The sequence below is a fragment of the Vanessa tameamea genome, chromosome 25, assembly GCF_037043105.1.
Source record: "Vanessa tameamea isolate UH-Manoa-2023 chromosome 25, ilVanTame1 primary haplotype, whole genome shotgun sequence".
NCBI lineage: Eukaryota > Metazoa > Arthropoda > Insecta > Lepidoptera > Nymphalidae > Vanessa > Vanessa tameamea.
Genome location: NC_087333.1, coordinates 6,393,662 through 6,418,800, shown reverse-complemented (window position 1 = coordinate 6,418,800; position 25,139 = coordinate 6,393,662). Strand labels below are relative to the sequence as shown.

Below are 25,139 nucleotides of genomic sequence, written 5' to 3'. Positions count from 1 at the left end.
GTGCGTTTCGTGATAACATAAAACAGAGTACATAACAACTTAAAAAGACAACAAACAAAAAATGTGCTTGAAATGTTTTATCTGATTTAATAAATATTTAAATGAATTATTTGTTTTTAAAAATAAAATATATATCATCTTCTAATTATTTACACCATATAAACCGAGATCCCCATTATTATGACGTTAACATTAAGAATAAGATCATTTTATACTCAACCCTAGGCAAAAAAAATTGATAACAAACACAATAATTGAAAATTGCTATTTTTGTCCGCCACTTCACTTTATTGACAACATTTAATATGCATAGGTTTATGTCCATTTCGCATACTATCATGTTATATTAACCATATCGAACATTTCACTTTACTGTGACCGATTATTGACCAAATTACCTTACACGTTAGGTATAATACTTCTGTTCCTACATGTCTATTAATAACTCTTATTACCGTATAACTACCGTCAGGTAAATTATTAAAACTGTAAACATATTTTTAGTACTCATAATTTTTGGTTTTATAACATTTTCTAAACTCATATGATAAATAATTTAATGCTAATTATAAAATAATGGTTTTGAACTGAAATATGTTTGAGATTTTTATTTGATTTTTTTTTATTATGTGACAAATCACGTTACTAGGTACTTAAATATTTATTAAGCTATTATTAGTGCTAAAATAAGGTTTAAATATTTACATTGGGTGGCGGTTTATTTCCAGCCCAAAATTTAATGCGATAAGAGTAAGAAGTAAGACGCCAAACGGCAGTTGCTGTAACGCGACGTGTGACGCAAGTTGTTTCGTAGAGTGGAGAGTACGACCGTGGCATTCGTGTCGTTATCAGTGATAGAAAAGGTAAATAAAAAAAAAAGTTGACAGGTAGCCTGTGTCATACGACATTCATAAAATTGACGAATTTGATAAGCAAAAATTGTTATTGATTATATTGTCCAATGTTATCTTTATAATGTAAATTAAAATTTAGTTAGTTGTAAATTAGGCACTTAAATAAATATTCTGTAAATTAAAAGTTTTCGTTTGTGATGACATATAAATAATTAATTGTTTGTTTTGTGTATTAAGGTAATTTTTTATTTATGATTTCAATTACGATAACTTGAAAGATAGCCTGTAGCTTGTTTTCCCTGTTAAGAAATAGTTTTCCGGGAAATCTGAAATCTGTTTACAGGGAAAAGTTTTCCTTGTAAATTCCCTGTATTTTATTGAATGTTACCTAAATTAAATGAAACGAAAAAATGTTTTCAAGGAAAGCCTTATCACTCGTGACTTCTACTACAATTTGCATAATAATGATTGGCTCGAAATTATTATCTTAGAAATTGAAGTATCAGTATTATTTCAAAAATAATATATGTATAATATAATATTTATAAAGACGAGATGTATTATAAAATACATCTCGTCTTTTATATAATATCACGTAGCTTAGTTTGACGGATATTACAAGAAAAAAATTGTGAACTTTACAAAACAAAACTATGATATAAAATAAACTTTTAAATTACAATTTAAACTATTATATATATTTAGATAAATAAAAGATTCTATAACTTAGCACAAATGCCTGTTTTTTATTTCAATGTGTTTAAAATTTGATGTTATAATGTCTGTATTTATATTTTTATTTTATTATAGTTTTTATTTATATAAAAATACGAAAAAAAAAGGTTCAAAATGATATAATTAATAAATTTTTTGAATAATGAATTCCATTGAAAAAATCATTCTTGTAATTTATAATATTATTGTATTGTTATAGAATGGGTAACACCAGCAAGAAGCTGGCTGCAAAGTGTACACTCTTGACTAAGGATGAACAGAAGTATGTTGCGGCTACCTTCCGAGCAGCCAGTAAGAACTCTGAGAGGATCCGAGAGGAGGATCTCATCGTGAGTGGCAAAGTAGACGCAGTGTCATTAGAAGTGTGTTCATTTTTATTTCATTTTTTTTGTTTTTTATTGGATTGTGTTAGTGACAATATTAGGTATTTATTACAACATACTGTATAACTAAAAGAAAACTTTATTCTCAACATATTTAGTAACAGAAAACTTTTGTAATTGCAGAAATTGTTGTTATAAATCTTAATCAACATATCCAATCCCATATAATAAGTGTTGATTCAATATTAAAAGTAATATATTGCTTACGTAACACAAATCAATATTATTTTTGAAGAGAAAGATAAATAATTCAATACATAAAATTCAAATTTTAAATGAAGGATTTTAAATGTATAAGTTGGTGCCGTAGCCTTAATACTGATACTTATAATATTTAAAATATTACGATTTTTTTGTCTCCTGCATATTTATGTGATAAAAAGGTTACTTTTGTTAAATTTAGTATCATTGGACTTTTTTAACCTTTTCAATGTTTCATATGGCATCCAGCAAAAGTTAATTTATTGTAATCAGTTTTCTCAGCGGTCATAGTGACTGCTGATTGCTAGTATATATTTAAATAAATATATGTCACTAATGCAAGACCTATACATAACATACAAGTATTTTCCTATTGATATAAAAATATATAATTTGATACTTGAATGTAATGTTTTATATATTATTTCTTTGTGTTTAAATTAACTATGATTTCTTTTGAAAGATGATTTTATAACACTTTGTTTGTTTATTTTCATTTTGTCATTGATTTTGTTATCACATGCTTTGATATGTTTTTGTGTTTTAATAATTTTGTTCAATTTAACACAAGGAACTTGCGGTCAATAATATTTTGTTATTTTTTTTTGCTTTAACGGGTAAGGTGTATGGTTTGGATGATAGTTTTTCTTATAAATATTTAACAATATGTTTTTATTACTTCAGCCTTTGAAGGTTTTCGAACGACTGAAGCATTCTTTTTAGTGTCAGATCACACTTTAAATGTTTAGAATTCCTTCGAAATTTAAAATTTTATGGAGGTTTTCTAGAGTACGATCGAATATAGACATTAAAAACAGTAGTGTTATTCTCTAAGAATAAACTCTAACCTCATAGTAGTACAAGTGAGTACCAGAAAGGAATATAATATATAACATTGATTATAATATTTAACGAATACACGCAAGAAATAACGTATAACCGTAGTAAGATACAAAGCGAGTTACAGAACGTAACTTCTCAATTTTCCTGATGATAATCATGTCAATTAAAAATGCCGCTTGTTTTGTAATATTCAAACAGATATTATATACCTAGAGGGCGAATATTATATTCGATTTATCCGTGTAGATCTTTGTAATTTTTATGTTACTCTTGTATTTAGTCGAGTAATTTAACGAATGTCTTTTAGCCAATCAAATGGCAAATATGATAAAAACTATTTTTACTATGTTTTTTTTATAACCGGTGTAAAGTTAGGAGTTATGTTGGTTTCCATATTTAAGCTGAGTATCAGCATTCGTCTGTTGATGCTGTTATGTCAGGTACTTAAATCATTCAAAAGCCTTTAAATTTTCGTCCAAATTAAATATTGTATTGGACTCGTGTAGGTTTCCTCGCGAAGTTATCTTTACCATTAATAAATTACGCTGCTGGCTTCACTCGCTTGTAAATGGAACTGGCAATGTTTGCTTAAGATTCACGTGGTCCCAGTGACTATTCAGACAATGAATACTTACGTGGATTATATGTCGACCGACGACGAATTCCCTTATATATATTGTACCAGGAGATCCGGCCACGCGTTTTGGCTACGTTATACGTTGTTGTATTGTATGATAAACTGAACCAAAATCTTCTCCAAAACATGCTAAATGTAATGCTTTCACGTCAAATGTTCAGAGGTTTTATCGTGATGTGCGTTCAAAAAAAAACAGATACTTTTTTATAGATATGGAAGAGATATGGACGAATTGAGAACCCTGTTCTTTTTTAAATCGGTTAAAAATCTGCGGCCGTGACAATCAGTTCACTATGTAAAATTGTAGACTGATTGTCGCTTATCGCAATCAGATAAATTCAATAAACTGTAAACCCTCGCGGCTTCACTAATACATAAAAATATTGTTAAAGGGGTGAGTAGAATGTCAAATCACGATGACGGAAAGATAATTTAACGTTTAACTAATCACACGCTATCCAATGTTAATAATTAGGGCCTAGACTTTAAGCCCCTAGATTTTAATTCAGGTTCAAAGGGTGTAAAACATCCGGGCCACGCTCATTGAAGGCGCCACGCCGATTTTTTTTTTAAATGTTATATTTAGACGGACGGGCAGAAGGGCCACCTGATGGTAAGGGGTCATCACCGCCCATAGACATTAACGCTGTAAGAAATAATAACCATTCCTTTCATTACACCAATGCGCCACTACCTTGGGAGCTAAGATGTTATGTCCCTTGTGCGTGCAGTTACACTAGCTCACTCACTTCAAATCGAAACACAATAATACTAAGTTTTACTGTTTGGCGGTAGGATATCTGATGAGTGGGTACCTACTCAGACGTAAATAATATTGTCAAGTATTGAAACATTGGAATTCGATCAATGAATACTTTTCGAGGGTGATTGCCGGAATGATACTTGTACTCGAGCACGCGGTGCTTAAAACGCTGCTATTAGACAATAATTTTCCTCATTACTTGTTACTTACATCTAGATTTATATTAAGGAATGTATATCGCGCATTTCATACATTTTCGCCGCTAAATCTGGCTCTCAATGAGATTCGCAATTAGTTTCCGAGAAACTCTATTACAGTTACAAATCGTTAAGTACGTTTATATATTTATATCATGTATACCGAAAAGTATTTTACAATGTTAAGTTTGTACTTCATTGTACCAAGAGTATGTGTTTACATTATAGTACCTTATTGGTAAGCGTGAAATAACTCACGTCTGGGTCACCACTGTGTTTACATTATAGTACCTTATTGGTAAGCGTGAAATAACTAGACGCAGCAGGAATCAAGTCTGTTTAATTGAGTATCTATCTATAGTAGTGTTGTAACACTGAATAATAAAATTATGTGACATAGTATTTATAGTAGGCACAAGTAAAACTAAATTATACACGAGAGGGAACCAGGCGCCTTATAGCTGAAGCAACGATACAAATACTCGTAGTCAGTGTATAAGCTATCTCTGTTCCAAGTTATATCCAAATTCTTTAAGTATTTTTATGTGAAATAAATGCTTTGTGCAAACCTGTCTGGGTAGGTTCTCATCAGATATTCTGCCGCCAAACAGCGATAGGTAATTACTATTGTTGTGTCCGCTTTGAAGGGTGAGTCAGTGTACCTACAGGTATAAGGGACATCTTAGTTCTCAAGGGTGGTGGTGCATTGGCGATGTGAGGGATGGTGTCTGATAGTGACCACTTGCCATCAGGTGGCCCAGTTGCCCGATATCATAAAAAATTATATGTTAAATACCTCTAACATCAACAATAGCAATTGCAAAATTACTAAATCCAAAAAAATCCTCAGCGAACCTTTAAAAGTGTTAATATTAGGAAAAAGAAAAATAAGCACATTAGACCGTTTTAATGAAAATGCTGCTGAAACGATGTTGATATTATTCTCAACAAAATCTTAAATAGATCAAGCGCGGAATAGCGGCTTTACGAGCTTTCAAATATTTCTTTTATAGTCCCTAGTAGTAGTTCTAGTAGTTTGAGCAATTTAAATTAATTTCACGAGCAAGGGCGTCACTGTATAAGAGTTTATTTTACTTCGAAAGCGGTATATTTCTCCAACTTACGCGACATTGGCGTTTTTAAAATTCTAAATCTTAATTCAACATCATCCGTCTTTATCATAACGTGTTCTTCTTGCCGATTGCCAAAAATCTTCCAACGGAATGAAACTGTTCAGATCTGAGAAGGACTAGTAAAATTCAATGGGATTTTTTTATAATAAAAAATGTATCTACGATAATAAATCTATACTATTATTATAAATGCGAAATTATCTCTGTTTGTCCGTCTAAATTATCATATAACTCATGTCGAGTAATAAGGGTTGTATATGAATTCTCGAAGCATTTTCATCACAATCTTAATTCCATGCGCCCGAAGCCGCGGGCTTTAATAGTTATTTATATTTGAAACGGTCTGGATGCATAGTTTAATTTCCAAGGCGTGCTTTCAGCTAAAAAGTCGTTAATTTTATAATAACATTTAGCACTAAAAATGTTGTTTGATGGTCTTTTAACCGACTTCAAAAATAAGGAGGTTGTTTGAGTTTGTTTTTTTATATTACCTGTGAAATCTATCATTTAGATAACAGATTTGTTTTGTTTTTTTTTTTAAGTTTGAATTCGGTTTGTTGAAACTATGATGTTTGAATTGTATAGTAAGTTTTTTTTATACATTGTCCCACGAAATAAATCGCGTATAATCTGTATCCTCTAATTCATCTCATGCTCGGCGGTGACGGGAAATATCTTGAAGAATTCCGCATGTGGATGGTGAAAATTTGCGAAACCGCCACCAGTCCGCTTTCGAAAAGTGTTGTGGAATATGGTCCAAACCTTCTCAAAAAGAACGGAGTCCTAGCAATAGGACATATGTAGGCTTACTTCACTTTTACTTTTCTTACCCCATTTGGCACAAAAAAGGCCATAAATTTTTTTTGTTCGTGATTAAAAAGTCTGCCCTTAATCACACTACTTATAGGGTATAGGTAAAAATAAAATTTGTCCATCATAATCCTTGAATCGTTCGTTTTGATTTACTGCCGCTAAATCGACGCTGAGGTGTAATTTGGTGTTAAAATAGACGGGACTGGTATGCGGCTATTTTGTTTTAACAATAGCTTGCTGTTCAGGAAGTTAAGAGTTGAGGTGCGATTATTCTTCTCGTGGTTAATATCAGAAGATAATTTTAAATCGGAATTTAGACCCGCACATTTACGTAATCGTTAAGTACACTTAAGTAAACAGAAACAAGGACATGAAGGTAAAGTTTGTCATGTTAATAGGCTAGATTTAATGCGGGTAATCTGCGCACTTTAACTAGGCAGGTCTTAACAATGTAAGCACCTGGAGTTGGATTTGCATTCGGCGCCATTTTGGACTGGACTGTTCTGCCAGGTGCCGAATGGCTTCAGTGGGTGTGTTTGTCCTTTTCGATTCGATTCGATTTGCGTAAGGCATAGTATTGAGAGTTCGCATCATGGAAGATAGTTTTTAGACCTCAACGATACCCTAAATTTGGCGCCCTGGGACGTGGTCCTATCTAATAAGGAAACTTAATTATTGTAAAAAACAATAATGGTCATCATCAAAATGGCTATACGTAAAACTCTTAGGTTCGCATGTTCAAGATCAGGTAAAAAAAGATAGCTCATGGTTTTCGCATTTTTTCTTACGCTTGCGCTACAAAATACAAGATACAAGCCGGACAGACATACAGACGGGTAACGAAGGAATCTTATAAGGGTTCCTTTTTTACTTTAGAGGTACCGAATTCTGAAATCCTCCTCAATAAATAGATAGTCTATTTATTGAGGAGGATGTGACTTGATGCTATGAACTTAAAAAGTGAAGTAGTTACCAATCTCTCAAACTATATTGGTGCTTTGTTAATTATATGTTCATCATATCGTATTGTTTCTGAAACATACTCGTATAGTCCAAATTTGGGCACAGCTATCTTGGCATAGTATAAAATAAAGTCGCTTCCCCCAACGTCGTCTATAGTCTGTACTCTTAGATCTTTTAAACTGCGCAACGGTTTTTAATGCGGTTTTATCAATAAACAGAGTGATTCAAGAGGAACGTTTGTGTGTATAATACATGCATGTTATTGAATTGAGAAAAGCCAAAAATTTAAACTTATCTAGCCGGAAAAAACAAGAATTATCTTTTTATGTTTGTTCTTAAATCTAAAAGTATTAATATTAGACTTTAGTACCCGTGTGAAACCGGGACGAATAGCTAGTAAATTATAAAAGACAAATTTGTTGCAGAAAATCTTTTTAAGTTAGACAGTGCAATTCGACGCAAATACTGAGATTATTCAGTGAAAATCAAGTAAATATCAAAATTTAATTAAAAAATTACATATAAATACTTTGTATGTTTTAACGCTAATGCTTCTAATATTCTCCATTCCATTCCAAAGGTATGTTTTCATGTCAGGATTCTGTAGCAACATATAGTTTCAAGGTTTCTATATTCTGACTAATCGCTTCATATTTAGGCGCCTATTTCGACTCTCATATAAATTAGCCACAGATTATAAACAGTCCTCGTTGCATTTGACGTCACTGCGGTCAGCACTTTGAACAGAACAATCAAATACGATGATTGATACGAACACATTCCCGTCAAAACCATACGTGACCCATTAGGAAATTGTTGAGCTATTGAGGATATACGAATTGTTAATGATTTGCTATTTGATTAATCTGTGCGGAATGTGTGTTTGATAACTGTGATTTAGTGTGGCTTCAGAAATTTGCATTTCCATTGTGAGTTATGGATTTAAATTATGATTGGCTAAAGATCATCTCGATATTAATTGATCTTCCTTAATGGTCCTGATTGCATCAGTAAAGCACAATTTTTTAGTATATTAATGATTTTTTAGAAAAACTGGATTTTTTTGGGCATTTTTTTTAGGGAAAAGGAAAATGAATCGGAATAACATATTTATTTGATTTAACTCGATCTATAATTGTACATAGATGTTAGTAAATACAGTTAAATTTGTATTGTACGCTACAAGACGTTATTGTAATATTATATCAAGCGATATTTGTACAATCGACGTTATACGAATATACGAAATGATTGGTCTTCGTGATACGAATTAAAGTCAATACATTATGTATAATTATATGTATATGTTATTATTGTAATATAGATTTATTTATGAATATCTTAAATATTAATAGCGTAAGGCGATTTTTGTCCCAGTGATTATGGGACGATACCTGCTCACAAAAAAATCGGTTATAGTCATTTTGAAGAGCTCCAGTCGTAGATTGCAGAAGAGGATTCTTGATTGCAATTTATTTAAATTGTTATGATTTAACAAAGAATTAATTTTAGAGAGCGGAAAGAAGTTACTGGCCATGTAGAGAACGGTGCTATGGCTGTATAAAAAAAAAAAAACAAAAATTTAAATCGTGCGAACCGGCGTCATCAGTTTACAATTAAATTAAATAAAAAATACATGTCACAGGTTTCGAGAATAAACGAGAAGTATTGCGTGCGACCCACTAGTTTTCTATTAGAAACTAGTTACTGAAATGTGTATTTGTCTTGTAAGATATATGTAAGAGGATACGATCTACATACATATAAATGTGTGTATGTAACAATTAAATACTCGTTGTGAGCTTTATATTGTAAGTTTTATTCCACACATAAAAAATTCTAAGCTTCAATAGGTCTCCGGTATACGTGCCGTTTTACGATGCGAAAAGCAGATTCAATTTACCCGGAGTGACACTTAACGACTAGTATTCGTTTAAAAGAATGAAAACCACAGAGTAATAAAATAAACTCATCGATAGATTGTTCGTTCCACTAGACAAACTGCAGGTACACAATCTACGTATAAATCTAAGTCACTAATGGAAGCATAAATTCATCGCGCAAACGTAAACAAATATACCGAATCTTTGGGATCGGAAACATTGTTTATTTTCTCATCGAACAATGCCGGAAAAATGTTTGACTATCAGCTAGCGAGCCTTGAAGCGAGCGATTATGATACGCGATTGGAATCGTTAAATATAATTCGATGGTCCTTGATTGGACGAATTTGTTTTGTTGGACGAATATTGGCTAAGGATTGGTCATCGAATTCGATATTACCAATGTGTACCAATATAGTTATACTAAAACGTTTTGTAAGTTTGTGCTGGGCAAGAGCCTCTCCTTTTTGAGTAAATCGTTCCGTCTCTCGAGTTGGCTGTTAGTTGTGTGTTTAACTCATTACGGTTCACCTTAATACCGATTTCCAAATTTCATCTGCCATTTAAGCCTCTTAGAAAATTTGATCGATTATACCACACTACCAACTATAAAACTACCTACATACTATAAAAAAATCCTCTGCAAAATTTCGTCTGTTTCGTCTGTGCTTTGTATGTCAGTCAGTTATTTTTTTTTTTTTTAAAGTAGATTTTTTTTTTTTCGCTTTCACAAGGTTGCACTTCGCAGTCACATTTACGACCTGCTCCTAAAATATTTTTTAATTTAAATCCTAATAATAATTAGAATCGTACTTGACTCTGAGTTTAATTTGATATTCTAAGTTTTTGATTGTTTTTTTGAACAACATTCGTCAACTGGCGTCAATCTTCAGTGCATATGTGTGGCGTCTTTCGTAAAAATGGTTACAATTTTCCTACAATCCCTGAATTGCCTCAATCCATATATTATCCCAAGTTTCGTGGCCATAGACTGAAATGCAGATAATCCATTGTTATGGACTAAGATTGAAGAAAACCACGCCTTTGACGTAAATATTTGCGCGTGCGAATTTCGACTTGGTTTTATTTTGTTAATCAATTTAAATTGGAATGCTTTTGATAAGTGCAATGCTTTTATATTTAAATTGATAAAATATTATTACCGGGTGTTTTTTAATGGTGAATTTTGAGCAAAGTTTCCATTGTATGATTGCACTTCAATTATGAAAAATGTGAAAAGTTTGTAGTTGAAAGCATTGAGTATATCTATTAAATATTATAGTTGAATTACGCAAATCACTTTCTGATATTTAAGGATCGAGATTTAGGACGAGTTAGGTTATTGTTCTTATATTAAGTATCTGGTGAAATTATTCGTGAAAGTAATAATATTAATGAATTTTTTGATGGTTTTTTGGTAATTTCTAAAATGACAAACTTAAAAAAAACACACACAAAATCCAATAGAAGGGTAAATCCGATACGACTTAATATTGGACATGCAGGTTGAACACCTTTATGTGCTTTTCGTTTCCTTCTATGACGTTCCAAAAACATCATATCTAAGTAGGTACTCATAAATAAACGAAGCCGTAAGTAAATGCAACTCATAATTAAATACTTTATACTAGGTTTTTAAATGTATGTGAAGCCGATTGAGTTTAACCCCGTTTTAAAGCCTAAGCAGGTTATTTTTGAGCCGAACTTTCCCGGTCAAAATATATTGAAAGATTAAAATAATCTCAGCAGCAGCCGTTTTGATGGTAATGTAATAGTTTTAGTCGTACGCTAACAGACAATCTAGATGTACCCCCATAAAGGGCTAAAACCGGTTCTAACTGGTTTTTCCAGGTATACAAAGAGCCGTATACATTTATTTTATGACGACAACCAGACTCGCGGTATTCTGTTACTATGAAGGTTCTGAAATATCTTAGAGCAAATTTTAAATATAAAACTAGTACGCCATCAAAACTGAACATAAACAATGAACTTTATGAAAACACGTTTGTAAATAATCTTTGACAGCGTGGCCTATATACCGAGATGATTCTGACTAAACTATCCAAACATTATGAAAGTTTGACACAAATTTAGTATATTTTTCGGAAATACAATATTTGTATTGAACAAGATTGACTAATGTCTGTTAAGCTGAGCTCAAGATCAAAATTGATAATTTTAATGTTGAAAGTATTACGTGTATGCAGTGGCGGACTAATAGGGGGGCGGAAGGGGCGGCTCGCCCCGGTGCTCCAGTCTCGGTGGGCCCCCAAATGCATCCGCGTTCCCCTGATCAAATCCTAAACAAAACTTTAAAAATGTGCTTTGTACCTACAAAATTTCATCAAGATCAAAACGTTACTCTCTACAGCCATCTAGACGAGACACATAAACATAAAAAAATAAATATATAATAAATAAGGTAATAAATAAACATACACACTTATTTATATACACAAATATAAACTTAATTAAAACTAAAAAGCTTGTAAAACTACTATTTTTTAAAGCTGGGGGGGGGGGGGGCTCTTTCAACTTTGCCGCCCAGACGTCTGACGGGCTTAGCCCGCTACTGCGTGTATGGTTGTTCTTAACAATTAAGTGATCTGCACACTACACCGTCTTCTACCATTACCAAAATGATGTCGGTGACAATATTTTGGTGGTGTATCTCTCGCGACAGTGTCTGTCGGTGACGGAATGGTCCAGTGGACAGTCTCATACTCTTCATTACAAAGAATATTTTTTAACAACTGAGAGAACGTAATTCGGATATGATTAGCGGATGATCACTAAAACCGTTATATACGAGTCTGATACGCAGTTGATGCGTTAATGGGCGTAGTGTAGTCTGACATGCTTGATGGGGGTACATCAGTTGGAGATTCTGTGACTTCGACATCGTTTGAGTGATCACCAAGAAAAATTACTAATGATGATGTGGGTTCTTCCTGCTTGGCCTAGGTCAAGCGGGGTACGGGCCTCGAGGCATGCCTCCTTACCCGGGCGTGTCCTCAACGGTAGCACAGAGCTACAGTGTCATATGTTTCTGACCCAATGGCTCAGGGTCCTATGGACTCAGTAGTATGTCCGGTTAAATAGATGTGTTTTTTTCACATTGATGAAACTTGCCACTAGATGGCATTGCAGCTAACGTCTGTACCGTTCAAATAATCGCCATGGTAATTGTTGAACACAAGAGCACGAAGCGTATTTTAGCGCAAGTTGTATTCGATAAAATTTAACAGAATTTTTTTGTAAAATCAATAGACACCGGTTATTTGCAAGTATAGTAATACATCGTATATCAATAATTTAAGGTAAACCCTGCGGATTAGGATGTAGGAAGCGTTCATTATACTTTTTAGAATATTCTAGAACTTCTATATTCTTTTTTTGAGTTCTGTTTTTACATTTGCAGAAATTTTGGGGTCCACAAATAGATCCGAGGCTGGCGCAGTATCTCACCAATTTCTTATTCGGTTCTGGACAGCAGAAGACAGCAACCGTTGAGTTCAATAGATTCGCTGAACTATACGTTTACAATGTTCGTGGTAAGTGTCACTCATCACATATTCTACCGACAAACAGCAATATTTAGTAATGTTGTGTTCCGGTATAATAGGTCGAGTGAGCCAGTGTAATTCCAGGCACAGTGGACATAACATCTTATAGCATAACTCTGTGGTACCTAATGACTAGCATTCAGCTCTACCACCAGAGGAGACTCCACGTATTTGTTGGTGACGTTACTGTAAAAATCAGTTTCTTCAAATTAAAGCATTAGAGAAAAATCCTACCCCGTTAAAAGAGAAGGTGGTAGATTTTCTCCCCAGCTGTGGGCTATTAACGGTCTACCTCTAATGTATATCTGTGGTGACCTGTCTGTCGTCCTATAAATAAATAAAAAAGTATCCAAACAACCCACTTCCCTCTAACAGATGCCTTTGTTCGAGAAAAAATCATATCACGTCTGTCTTGCATGATTGCGTGCGGGTGTTCGTCATTGAAGACCTTTTTTAATTACGCTAGGAAATTAAAAGTACTACCCCATGTCAAACCATTTCTTATTATATACTAGCTGTGCCCGCTACTTCGTGCGCCTTTGAATTTAACTAATTTGGACAATGCAGCGTGACTTTATTTTTATTTTATATATAATTCTAAAATAAAAGTAGTCTAAATTACTCCTTATTATATATGTGTGTGAACTTAGCAGATCATTGAGTTCTGTTGCATGCAGAAGAGTTCTATAGTTCCTGATAGTTTTTAGAAATAGTTCTGGCGTTTTTACCTAAAAAAAAGTTAATCGACGAAATGATCTGCTAACTTCCCGTAGCAGATCATATCCCAGCAGATCAAAAATAAATAGGATATCTTAGGGCATACAGCTGAATTCTACAGTTCCTGATACTTTTTAGAAATAGTTCCGGCATTTTTAGGGAGAAAATCAACGAAAAATAAAAAAATTGTAGGAACACAAAAAGTCGAGAAAAACCGTTTTAATCGTTTGAAAACAGACAGACATACAAAAATTGTAAAAAATGTTATTTTGGTATATGTACCGTATACATACACAAGAGTACATAAGAGGATGTTTGAAAGTGGCACCGGTAACCGAGAAGCTATCTGGAAACCGACTGCCTTGGTATGGGCACGTTATGCGGAGGAATGAGGACCATGTTGTGAGAAAGGTTTTGAGAATGGATGTGGATGGATATAGAGGTACGGGACGACCCAAGAAACGATGGATGGATTGTGTGAAAGACGATATGGTTAGAAAGAATGTTACTTGTGAGATGACGTCCGACAGAGAAGTATGGAAGAAGAGGACACGCTGCGCCGACTCCAAGTAAATTGGGATAAGGGAAGGAGGATGATGACATACATATGCATTTAGTGGAAAGCGATTATTATAACATTACAAACAGATTCTCCAATTCTATTATATGTATAGATTCGTTCTTAATTTGTTATCATATCTTTGTCAAAATGTTTGCAGGTACAGTTGAGGAAAGAATGATGGTCACATATAATTGCCTCGGCATGGACTACAACGAGGATGTCGAACTACCCTTCCAGCTGCTAAAAGAGGTAAGTTATTGCATTTAGTAAATACACTTATAAAAGTTTTAATATTTCTTAAGTTCTAGTATTTTATTTACTTGAAATTATATTTCGATAATTAAAAGTTTATAGTTGACTAAATACTCGTCTCAACTTTAAACGTATTCAATAAGGGTATTAATAGATTTCTAGGTCAAAGAAAAACATAAAAACACTTTTATTTTTCCGACCAGGAAAATTAAATTTCTCGGTTTTTCTCTTATTTATTATACATATAAGTCTCTTAAATCGCTCTGTTTATTTATGGAAACCGCATTAAAAACTAATCAAAAACTAAGTAAAAAAAATATTACTTTCGATGGAGCACAACTTTATAACAAATTACCATATCATATAAAAAAATTTAAACTCACTTAACGGATTTAAGTCTCAACTCTCAAAATATATTTTAGAGAATACCAACTTTTGTAGCGATTAAATTATATACAGCGATTTAATTATATTCCATTCCGTTAACCACGTACGTATAAGGCGAATATTTTTTACGTTAAATTTGTCATACTGTTCACACATAAGTGAAGCTGTCTTTTTGAGAATGAAATCCTTTAAACCTAACCTAATCGATCTAAGCGTACAGACGGCAGGAATTCTCTTTGCTTAATACTGTGATACTAAATACTAGATGATACGATTTGTGAATGAAGGTTTCGTCTAGACTACATACACTTTCGGTATTGTCCACTGTGATGTCCACCTGGTCGGTTTCGGATGCGACTATTTCTATTTTAGACTGGGCCGTGAAGGACATTGTATGTCTTACTTAGGCGACCGCAGATCGCGATGGTTCAGGCCCTAAGTTGGGCTATTATGAAGTTATTGAGTTTTCCCTTAAAAAATGTTTAGTGGTCGCTTACAGCTTAGAATTTGGCAGTAGTTGCAGTCTCCTGTCGTGGACGTAAAACCCTGCGGCTAATCTCTTTCGGGTTATGCTATATGATAAACGAATCTTCCCCTCCACAGTATTGTGAGAGCATCGTGTCGACGTATATAAAGATAGTGAAATCGTCCTCATCGAAACGAGCGAGGACATGGATAGACAAGGGGTTCAGAGCTACAGCGTCCCACGTGCAAGCCCTGGGGGAAGCCGTTGCGGCGTCCGTTGGGGGTGATACGGAATCACCTCAACATTGTACGGCGCAACAACTTTCGAAATGGTAAGGTTTAAGATGAGGTTATATAAAAAGTTTCAAAGCAATCAGTAGATAAAACTAGTACGAAGCAACATGCAGTGTTTATCAGATAACAGCTGTTTTGTAATTGACGATACTGTGTCATTCGTAATATTTAAAATCCCATTACACGTTGGATCAACAGAAACGTAACATCCACCTTAAAAATACACGTGAACATAATAACATAACATAATCAGCCTGTAAATTTCCCACTGCTGGGCTAAGGCCTCTTCTCCCGTTGAGGAGAAGGTATGGAGCATATTCCACCACGCTGCCCCAATGCGGGTTGGTGGAATACACATGTGGCAGAATTTCGTTGAAATTAGACACATGCAGGTTTCCTCACGATGTTTTCCTTCACCGCCGAGCACAAGATGAATTATAAACACAAATTAAGCACATGAAAATTCAGTGGTGCCTGCCTGGGTTTGAACTCGAAATCATCGGTTAAGATGCACGCGTTCTAACCACTGGGCCATCTCGACTATACACACGTGAACGATACTTTATGATTCCAGGCTTCAGTCAAATATTCTATTGAAACAAGTGGCTGAGTTGGTGTACGTGAATTTGTACGGAATCAACAAAAGAGCGGGTGACGAGAGTCCCACCCCCCTGCCGCCAGCCGCGCCCTCCCTACTGCCCGGACCTGACGGTACGAATATTTACTTCTATAATATTATTTTTCTCCATGCTTTCAAAGATACCAGATAGATAAAGATTAGTCGGATCAGTCAGATCAGAAGAGCAGTCCTCGGTGTCGCGTGTTCCGGTTTGAATGGTGAGTGAGCTAGTGTAACTACAGCCACAAGGGAGTTGGTGGTGCATTGACGATGTAAGGAAAGTTTAATATTTGTTACAGCATCATTGTCTCAGGGCGGTGGTGACCACTTACCATCAGGTGGCTAATTTGCTCGTCAGCCTATCGAAGAAAATAATACGCCGTTAGAGTGCATCGTCTTTGCTCAATAATACGAGTTTTGTTGTTGTTTAAATATCGTACTCTTATTTAATATGGCAATTAAAATCAAAAGATTTGGTAATATGCCAAGTGTTGCCATTTATTGTATATGTGTGGCAGAATGTCATTAGGCCTATGCCGATTTATTCAAGCACTTATGTATGCGCGTTAAAAGTTGTACTATTTCGGCATATACATACATGATAAATGTGATTTCTTCTTTTTGTAAATATAAAAAAAGCATTGTAAAATAAGATAGACGTTAAGTTGTCTATATGAGCGACTTGACACTTAAATGGCGGCGTAGCGAGCAACTTCATCGTGTAGTTTTCAAATCACCCTGTACACTACGCCACGAGTTCAAAGACGTGTAACTTCAAAAAGGGGAATATAAACAAAGATAAAGAAATAAATAAGTTTAAGTCACCTCGACTCCACTGCTGCAATAGGTCCAGTAATGATGTCCCCCCCCAGGTCTGGACCCGATGCCGGACTACCCCGCGTTCATCGACATGTCCCACATCGTGTGGATCAACGCGCACTTGCCGCAGCAGTTCCAGCACAAGTGGCGTTTCTTGTTTTCGACTCACATACACGGGGAATCGTTTTCAACTATGACTGGTATTTATATTTGAAATAAGAACGCGTAATTAAATCTTGTTACATCAAAATGAGCCAAGATGACTCAGTTCAGTCAGGCAGGCAAGTTTATAATTTATCTAATGCTGGGCGGTGAAGGAAAACATCCTAAGGTTTCCTGCATGTGTCTAATTTCATTGGTCCCGCATTGGAGCAGCGTGGTGGACAAATCCAAACCGTCTTCTTAAAGTGAGAGGAGGCCTTAGCCCAGCAGTGGGATATTTACAGCCTGTTACTTCCCTTATTTCCTTACATCCGATTAAAGGTGAAACTGCGAAGTGCAACTTTGTATAAGTAAACGACTTCTCATTTATTACTATTAATACTAGCTGCCTAGCCCGACTTCGTCCGGGATAAATATGAATTTTATTTACTTCCTGATGCCAACGCCACCTACCGGGTAAAATCTAAAACGTTCAGGAACTCAAATCCTCCCAATTTTTATTTTTTGATTTTTATCGAAATCGATCCATCCGTTTAGGAGTTTAGTCAAACACACGTTCGCAAGATTTATGTATAAAAAGATATATTTGTATATAATATATAGGCTTTAGTTACAAAAGTTGTTTAGCGGATGATCAGTTAAACTCTGTTTGTCTCTGTCTAGCAACATTGGTTTGACATTCAAAAGAAAAAGACAAAGTATTGTTTTACTAACCATCCCTTAAACAACTTTAATGGATTATCCGGCCAAATTAGTTATCTAGAAAGAGAACAATTATTTAATCTAATAACTAAAATGAGAAAATCTTTACATAACACTTTGTTTCAAAAGTGCTTGTAAAAACCTACTTCAATAAAGTATATTTTGTTTTTGAAAAATTTTTATGGACGGTGGTGACCACTTACCATTTGCACGTCCGTCTATATATAAAAAAATACGGAAATAATTATTAAAACAATTTTTTTCCAGGTCGTATCATAGAACAAGGTCCATCCATAATAATAATCGAAGATTCCAGTGGTTACATCTTCGGAGGCTTCGCCCCCGCACCCTGGGCCTTCGGTCCCAACTTCACAGGCACGGACGAGTCGTTCCTGTTCACCTGTGCACCCAAAATGAGGATCTACCCAGCCACTAATTATAATGATCATTACCAATACATGAATCATCATACGAAAACCTTGCCCAATGGTTTGGTAAGTACATTATTCAAACTATTCGACTGGCTCGCTGGTCTAGCGGTTGGATATAAGGTCTCAGATTGCGAGGCCCTAGGTTCAAACCTCAGGTCGAGTCGATAAAAAGATGCAGGGTTTTTCTGCCGAAAAATTCTGCGCCTGAACTCTTTAAGGTAGCTTCGGATTTCACGTCTCATCGGATTATGAGAGGGAAGGAATAGAGAGTCTCCCTTGAGTTTAGCTGTGGCCGAAATCATGACGATATCATTATCATAAATGTCAAAGTAACTCTGTCTTTTTGTTCTCCCATCAGGACTTAAATATTGAACTTATGGTAACGAAATTCGACTTAAAAAACTGGATTATTTGTACAGCCTATTCCAATCGAAGTAGGAAAAAAGATAAACAAACCTTAGATTTACGTATTTCATGCGATTTGCTAATAACTCAGCTATATTGTGCACTACTGAGAGTTTATGATTAATATATCTTTATTTGTAATACAACACTATTACACTTAACTACTTATTACCACTTTAATTTTACTTCCAAAATTCCGATAACAGTTTCGTCGACGTTCAAAACGCATTTTTTCCCCAAATCCATAGTGAATATCATAGATAAAGCAAGCTCTCGACCAATGATATCGCCTCAACTTGCTGTCAAATGAGGTTTACTTGGCGTTTCTCCTCTTATGGTTGAAATAGTTTATATTAGATAATTATCGGTTAGAATATTAATATTATGTCACGGAGCTTCTTTTCTATAAAATGAAAGATAGATCGTTCCGTACAGAATAAAAAAAAATTAAATATAGATTACTTAATCAAATTAGTGATGGTTCAGCGTTGATTATAAACGTACTGTAGCATAAAGCTGAGGTAACCATTTGGCCAAACCAATATAAATACCAGTTTAGTTAGTAAGCGGAGTAAAATTGTTGGATTCGTCTTTATGTCTAAGTCGTTTTTGTGTTATTTATTTTTGTGTGTAACTGTGTTTTCGTTACCAATAAAACCTTATTTATTAATTTATTTGATGTTGGGTTAAGTTAAGTTATTGCGGTATTTGGTGTTGCTAATAGTCTAAAAAGAATTACACGGAAGACGTCTGTCGTGTAAATATTTTTCCGTAACTCAAGATAAATGTAAGTTTAAATATATTTAAGGACTAGTAGACCCTTTGCACGTCCTTATTTATGTTATGGATCCGGTAAAGTATATCTAGACGAGATATTTCCAAATTCAATACGATAATCTAAAAATGTTATCGGTTCCCCTTTTCGACTGGTCAGTAACTTTGATGGTATCGTCCTCAGCTGATGGGTGGCCAGTTCCATTTCGGCGGCATCTGGGTGAATGCGGAGCCGTTCGGCGAGGGTTCGTCCGCTGAGTCGTGCTCTACCTACCGCGGGTACCGGAGACTCAGCAAGGAGCCCTCCTTCCGCATCCGCAGTCTGGAAGTGTGGGGCGTCGGGGATAAACCCGTCATCGACAAGGACGAGGTGAACACACACGCAGCTTATCTCTTATTATTTCTCAAGCGCACGCGTTCATTTTTTTCTTAATTGTCTTAAAAACAAAATTACAAAAAGTAATAGTTCTTACTCGCCTTACACCTCACAAAAACCTACTCATTACCTCTTTCTCCTTTTCCTAATCATCCCCCCTTTTCCCTCCCAGGAAACGGAAGTCATAACGGAATGCAACAGTGTCCTCACCGCTTACAAATCAGAACTAAACTTTCTCAAGTTGGTTGGGAAAACTCAAATTATCGACGACTTACCGGAACTAGAGACGGCCACATAGCTCATGGTGCCCTGGTACTTTGGAAATGAATTAGACTCGTTTATACATTCACTTAGCATTTTTATGTGCTTTCATGTGCTCGTTATGTGTGTGCTTAAAATAATTTGCCCTAGATAGTCACGAAATGTGTTCATTTTATTCAGAATTGTATAATATTGAAGTCGAAATTAAGATCAAGAATTTTAAGTTAGGAAGGTAAGGTCAAAAGTCTCTTAATTGCCTGTAATTACACTCACCGTTCTAACTGGAATATAATATTGTTTTATATGATTCTTCTGTGGAATAACTCACGATTGATGGACATGCCCCGCAGTCTAAACAAATCGAATGAATTCTCCAACTTGACGGCTTACAGGACGAGCGGGACCTGAGCGTGCTGGACACGAACCCCGAGGCGAAGGCCATCCTCGACATGGCGGGGCGCACGCGCCACAGCGAGGGCATCCGGGAGCCGCCGCCCTTGTAATGTGAGTGCCAGCGCCTAATTCAAACGCTTGCCCCTGACTCTGTTACTGTGTATAAAGTATTTGGCAGCCTTACGGCCGACCAACCGAGTGGCTTTGGAGTAGCGAGCCGGTATGAGCTTCAAATCTTCTCATCGAGAGGAGATTGCCCAGCCGTGGGATATTTACGAGCTGTTTTACGTAGCGGCTGATCTATCTGATACCATCCCTGTGTGGATTTTGATAGTAGGTTGGTTCACCACCATACGATTGCTACCCCCGGTGGACCTATAGCCCCAGATTGAGGGGAGTCCTTATTCTAAGAAATGTGAGAAAAATTTAAACATTTTTATAAGCATGTTAAATGTTCCTTTAAGTTAATGTAATATTAAAAAGAGCATTTGTTACTAAGGTCGTAAAAACACTGCCTTTATTAATCAATCGCAGCGCAATCCACTGCTGGACATGTCTCTCTCCCAAGGTGGGTGAAAACGACCGGCTTTCCGCCTCAGTAAACGGAATTAATGTTATTATTCATTCATTGATGATGTTCACCAGTAATTACACTCGAAATATACCGAATCTATGTTTTTTTTACAGCAGCTACAGAGAACGCCAAGTCCTGAGGATGCTGTGAGGTTCTTGCTACCGCCCCCCACACGAGGCACTATTAGCAATATATTTATTTTGGAAAATGACTAGTCATTCGATATTGAAATTGTAAAAATAAGTATATTTTCACACGCATACAGAAATTAAGATCTCATTATTAATTTCCGGCTGCTGAGAGATGCGTTTCCGTTTCTGATCGAGTTTTTGATTTTGCTTTTGATTTAATTAAAGTTATTGTATTAGGTAGGTAGACTGCCCGATGGGCCTCATGGTGAGTGCTCACCTATCTGGAACGCGTGTATACCAAGTATTGCTGTTAGGCGATTGAATGTTTTTTTTTATGTAATAGGCAGGTGGACGGGCCAATGATGGTCACCAACACCCATAGACATTGGAGCTGTAAGAAATAATAACCATTCCTTACATCACACCAATGCGCCACCAACCTTGGGAGCTAAGATGTTATATCCCTGTGCCTGTAGTTACACTGGCTCACTTACCCTTCAAACCGGAACATAACAATACTAAGTATTCCAGTTTGGCGGTAGAATATCTGATGAGGGGGTGGGACCTACCCAGGCGGGATTTCACAAAGCCCTGCCACCAAGTAAACCAACCAAAAAGTGGTACCAACCCAGACGAGACAAAGGCCAAATAAATTAGTAAAATATAATAACGTCAACTAACATTAGATTTTAAAAAATCCTTATTGCGTATAACGTTGGGTCGCTGTTTATGGTCGTACAGCATCTCTAGTCACGATAAACAGATGTCAGCAACGCACTCTCTCAGCGGTCGGACTTTAATTGTGTTTTTTACTCTGTAACCTCAGTGTTACCACTATAATTTTATAAATAACAATTTAATTTTAAAAAATGTAGAAAATTTCATTTTAAATATTTTGATATTGAATGTTGCAATTTATTATTTAAATTTAAATCATGTTGTTTTACGTTAGCGTTTTAAATTATTGTTTGATTATTTAAATGAAATTGCGTGAATGTGTGTACGTATACTACTGTCGTATAGAGAAAATTCGGGTCTTGCGGTTACAATTGAATATTTTTAAGTATTAGTATCCGGTATCTGTATTTACCGAATCGTTGTTGTATTTGAATCGATCGTTTACGAGTTACGAATACCGAGCCTTTAAAGTCGATACAAGTTTCCATAATAATAACTTTTTACGTCACAGGTGACTTTGAAATGTTTTTCAAGTGAATACTTTTGAATTACGCGTCATAAACAATTCAACCATCGGTAAACCCATACATTAGTACTACAATGTATGCGATTCCTTGCATGGCCAACGCGCCATCGCCGCCTGCAAATTTAGTTACACAGTCTCTTTCCTTCAAACTGGACCACAAGTACAAAATATTGATTCACTAAAGTAATTTTTGGTGATTAGAAGACAGCAATGTTTTCTTCTTACAAATGTCAAATCAATAATAACAGATAGACATGAATCATTATTAAAATAAACATTTTTATAACTAAGGCTATTAATCTTTAATACAAACTAAAATGTACTTAAATAACCAGGGAATAGGTTATGTTTTTACAAGATATTGAATTAACTTCATAATTATTATTTTAATGCTTTTTTTAAATGGTTGTATTAGTTATTTATCCATTTCATCATACGGCCAATGTTCAATGAACAACACGCCAACTTGTAAACATTGGCCCAACGTTGGCCAAACACACCGGCCAACGTGTGGAAGATGAGATGCGGGCTTTCTTTATATGACACTGTAATATTTATATAGCTTTTGCTGTCCTTCGAATACTATATAGTCATATATACATTTATATCCTAATATACTAAAGAAAATTAAGTGCCAAGGGATTTTATCCCTTATTTATAATAAGATTGAAAAAATATCGCACAAGTTTTTGATGTCGCTACATTCCCGTGTGATATGAAGTTACACATAGACCTTTACTAACTGCACAGCAAAGGAGGGTAATGATTGTTTACGTAGCAGAAGGGTAATGTTAGTGGGGATTTTTTAATTTTTCACCACGGCTTCTAAAATAAATACCTAAGAGGATACTGCGAAAAAAGGTTAGCGATCTGATTATTGTATTTTTGGAATGAAGTTCTTTTAAGCGGCTTTACAGTAGAGTGAACTGGCAGAAGTCGTCATGGATGGCAAAAGTGGAGGCACGTAACCTCCGGGTGACCTCCAGGTGACCTTCCCTCTCTATTTCTTTTATCTTTTTCATTTATTTGTGATAACATTTTTTAATCGACGACCTCCGTGGTCGAGTAGTGTGTACACCGGTTTTCACGGGTACGCCACTTCGAGGCCCCGGGTTCGATTCCCGGCCGAGTCGATGTAGAAAAAGTTCATTAGTTTTCTACGTTGTCTTGGGTCTGGCTCTTTGTGGTACCGTCGTTACTTCTGATTTTCCATAACACCAGTGCTTTAGCTAATTACATTGGGATCAGAGTAATGTATGTGATGTTGTCCAATATTTATTAAAAAATAAAAAAAACAGTTTTATTTCTTTTCATTTAATTATTCTCAAAGGTTGGCAATTTATTTCATTGTGTCTGTTATTGAATACATAATATATAAACAAAACCATCTTCCTTTCAACCAGGTTTGTCGCGTCACAGCTCATTTATTCCTAAATATCTCGCTTACAATTATTTTAATTTAATATAAACTTAAAATAGTGTGAAAACGACCGTTCCGTACTAAAATTTTGATGCCATGTAAAGAGTCATTAATTCGTTCGTTGGTTTCAAGGAGTCTACACGTTAATTCCGTGGACATAGTCTGGTGTCTAGGTGTAGTGGCGTTATTTTAAAAGAATCATAGTGACTTGCGTCCGCTCGTACCCGTTGACTCGTCGGCGGGAGGCCCGTGACGCATTCAGTTGCCTGGTAACATCATATCTACTCACTGCCAAAAGAAGTTGCATGTTTAATGCCCACGACGAGGTTTCCCAAGAAACCTCCGACAAAATGGCCGCCGAACCGTATCAGCGGTTCGATCTCCAGTGTAGACTCCATTTTATTGACTTAATTTATCAAGACTATTGCCGTTGCGAGGATCCGTTATTTTTATTTTTAGTATTAACAATAAGATTGTCTTGTATTGTTTGATTCATGTTAACGTTTCCAAAGAAATGTTCAAAGAGTATATCTTGTTAATATATATAAACCCATTATGACGTCAATTAACTGATGCCATAACGACGTTGAAGATCTTTTTCATTTTATTACAAAAAGTAATTATCTTATTTAGATTTATCTTACGAAATTTGTCGAAGTTTTCTCGGCATGTTACGGTAAAACTATAGTTCATATAATAGAGCGGTTGTAGAATTCTCGTCGAAGACTAAACTTGTCGAGTATATACCGATAAATTACATTAATTAAACCGACAAAGCTTGTAATAAAGTTTTTGACTTTTTTGTTAAAAGCCTTAACGTCTATGTGTAGCTTTATTGTGTTCTGTGTTGCCAGCCTTGTGTATCTCAAACTGAAGCTGGCAACACTGTGTCATAGCTTTTGTGATAACCATTTTTACTCAACTTTTATCATTCGTAATACTAATGTAATGTTTCTTACATATATTTATTATTTATGAGAGTTCAATATTATTGACGTATAGTTTTAAGCTGTAAAGATATATTTATTTAAATTATTGTAACGTCGACAAAGGAAAATTTTGTATATCCTTATTAGCTTAATATAGTTTTTTAAATAAAAAAATATGTTTTATTTCTCATACCTAGATATGTAATTATCGATGGATTGAAATCCGATCCGAATTTTAATTAATTAAATTAAGTAAATATTAATAAACAAAGGGCAACCGATGGTATT

At 35.1% G+C, this 25,139-nt stretch overlaps 1 protein-coding gene across 5 annotated transcripts; it reads left to right on the top strand.

The window, feature by feature from the left end:
• Nucleotides 1-734: 734 nt before the first annotated feature.
• Nucleotides 735-25,025, top strand: LOC113396451 (MTOR-associated protein MEAK7). Of its 5 annotated transcripts, none has more exons than XM_064218964.1 (11): nt 735-887; nt 1,789-1,918; nt 12,830-12,962; nt 14,411-14,502; nt 15,496-15,689; nt 16,226-16,362; nt 17,143-17,289; nt 18,221-18,447; nt 19,748-19,933; nt 20,593-20,704; nt 21,281-25,025. In XM_064218964.1, the coding sequence occupies exons 2-10, from the start codon at nt 1,790-1,792 to the stop codon at nt 20,701-20,703; spliced, it is 1,356 nt and encodes a 451-aa protein (XP_064075034.1). In that variant the 5' UTR covers nt 735-887; nt 1,789; the 3' UTR covers nt 20,704; nt 21,281-25,025. The 5 variants fall into 5 exon arrangements, with proteins under 5 accessions (XP_064075034.1, XP_064075032.1, XP_064075033.1 ...); XM_064218962.1 differs by having other exon boundaries at nt 1,789-1,951; XM_064218963.1 differs by having other exon boundaries at nt 764-863; nt 1,789-1,951.
• The last annotated feature ends 114 nt before the right edge of the window (nt 25,026-25,139 follow it).

Bases quoted from the DNA above. Each gene is read 5' to 3' on its own strand.
- LOC113396451 (XM_064218962.1), top strand. From the start codon at position 1,790: ATGGGTAACACCAGCAAGAAGCTGGCTGCAAAGTGTACACTCTTGACT. The intron at 16,363-17,142 runs GTACGAATATTT...GTCCCCCCCCAG, and splicing joins CCTACTGCCCGGACCTGACG to GTCTGGACCCGATGCCGGAC. The intron at 18,448-19,747 runs GTAAGTACATTA...TATCGTCCTCAG, and splicing joins AAACCTTGCCCAATGGTTTG to CTGATGGGTGGCCAGTTCCA.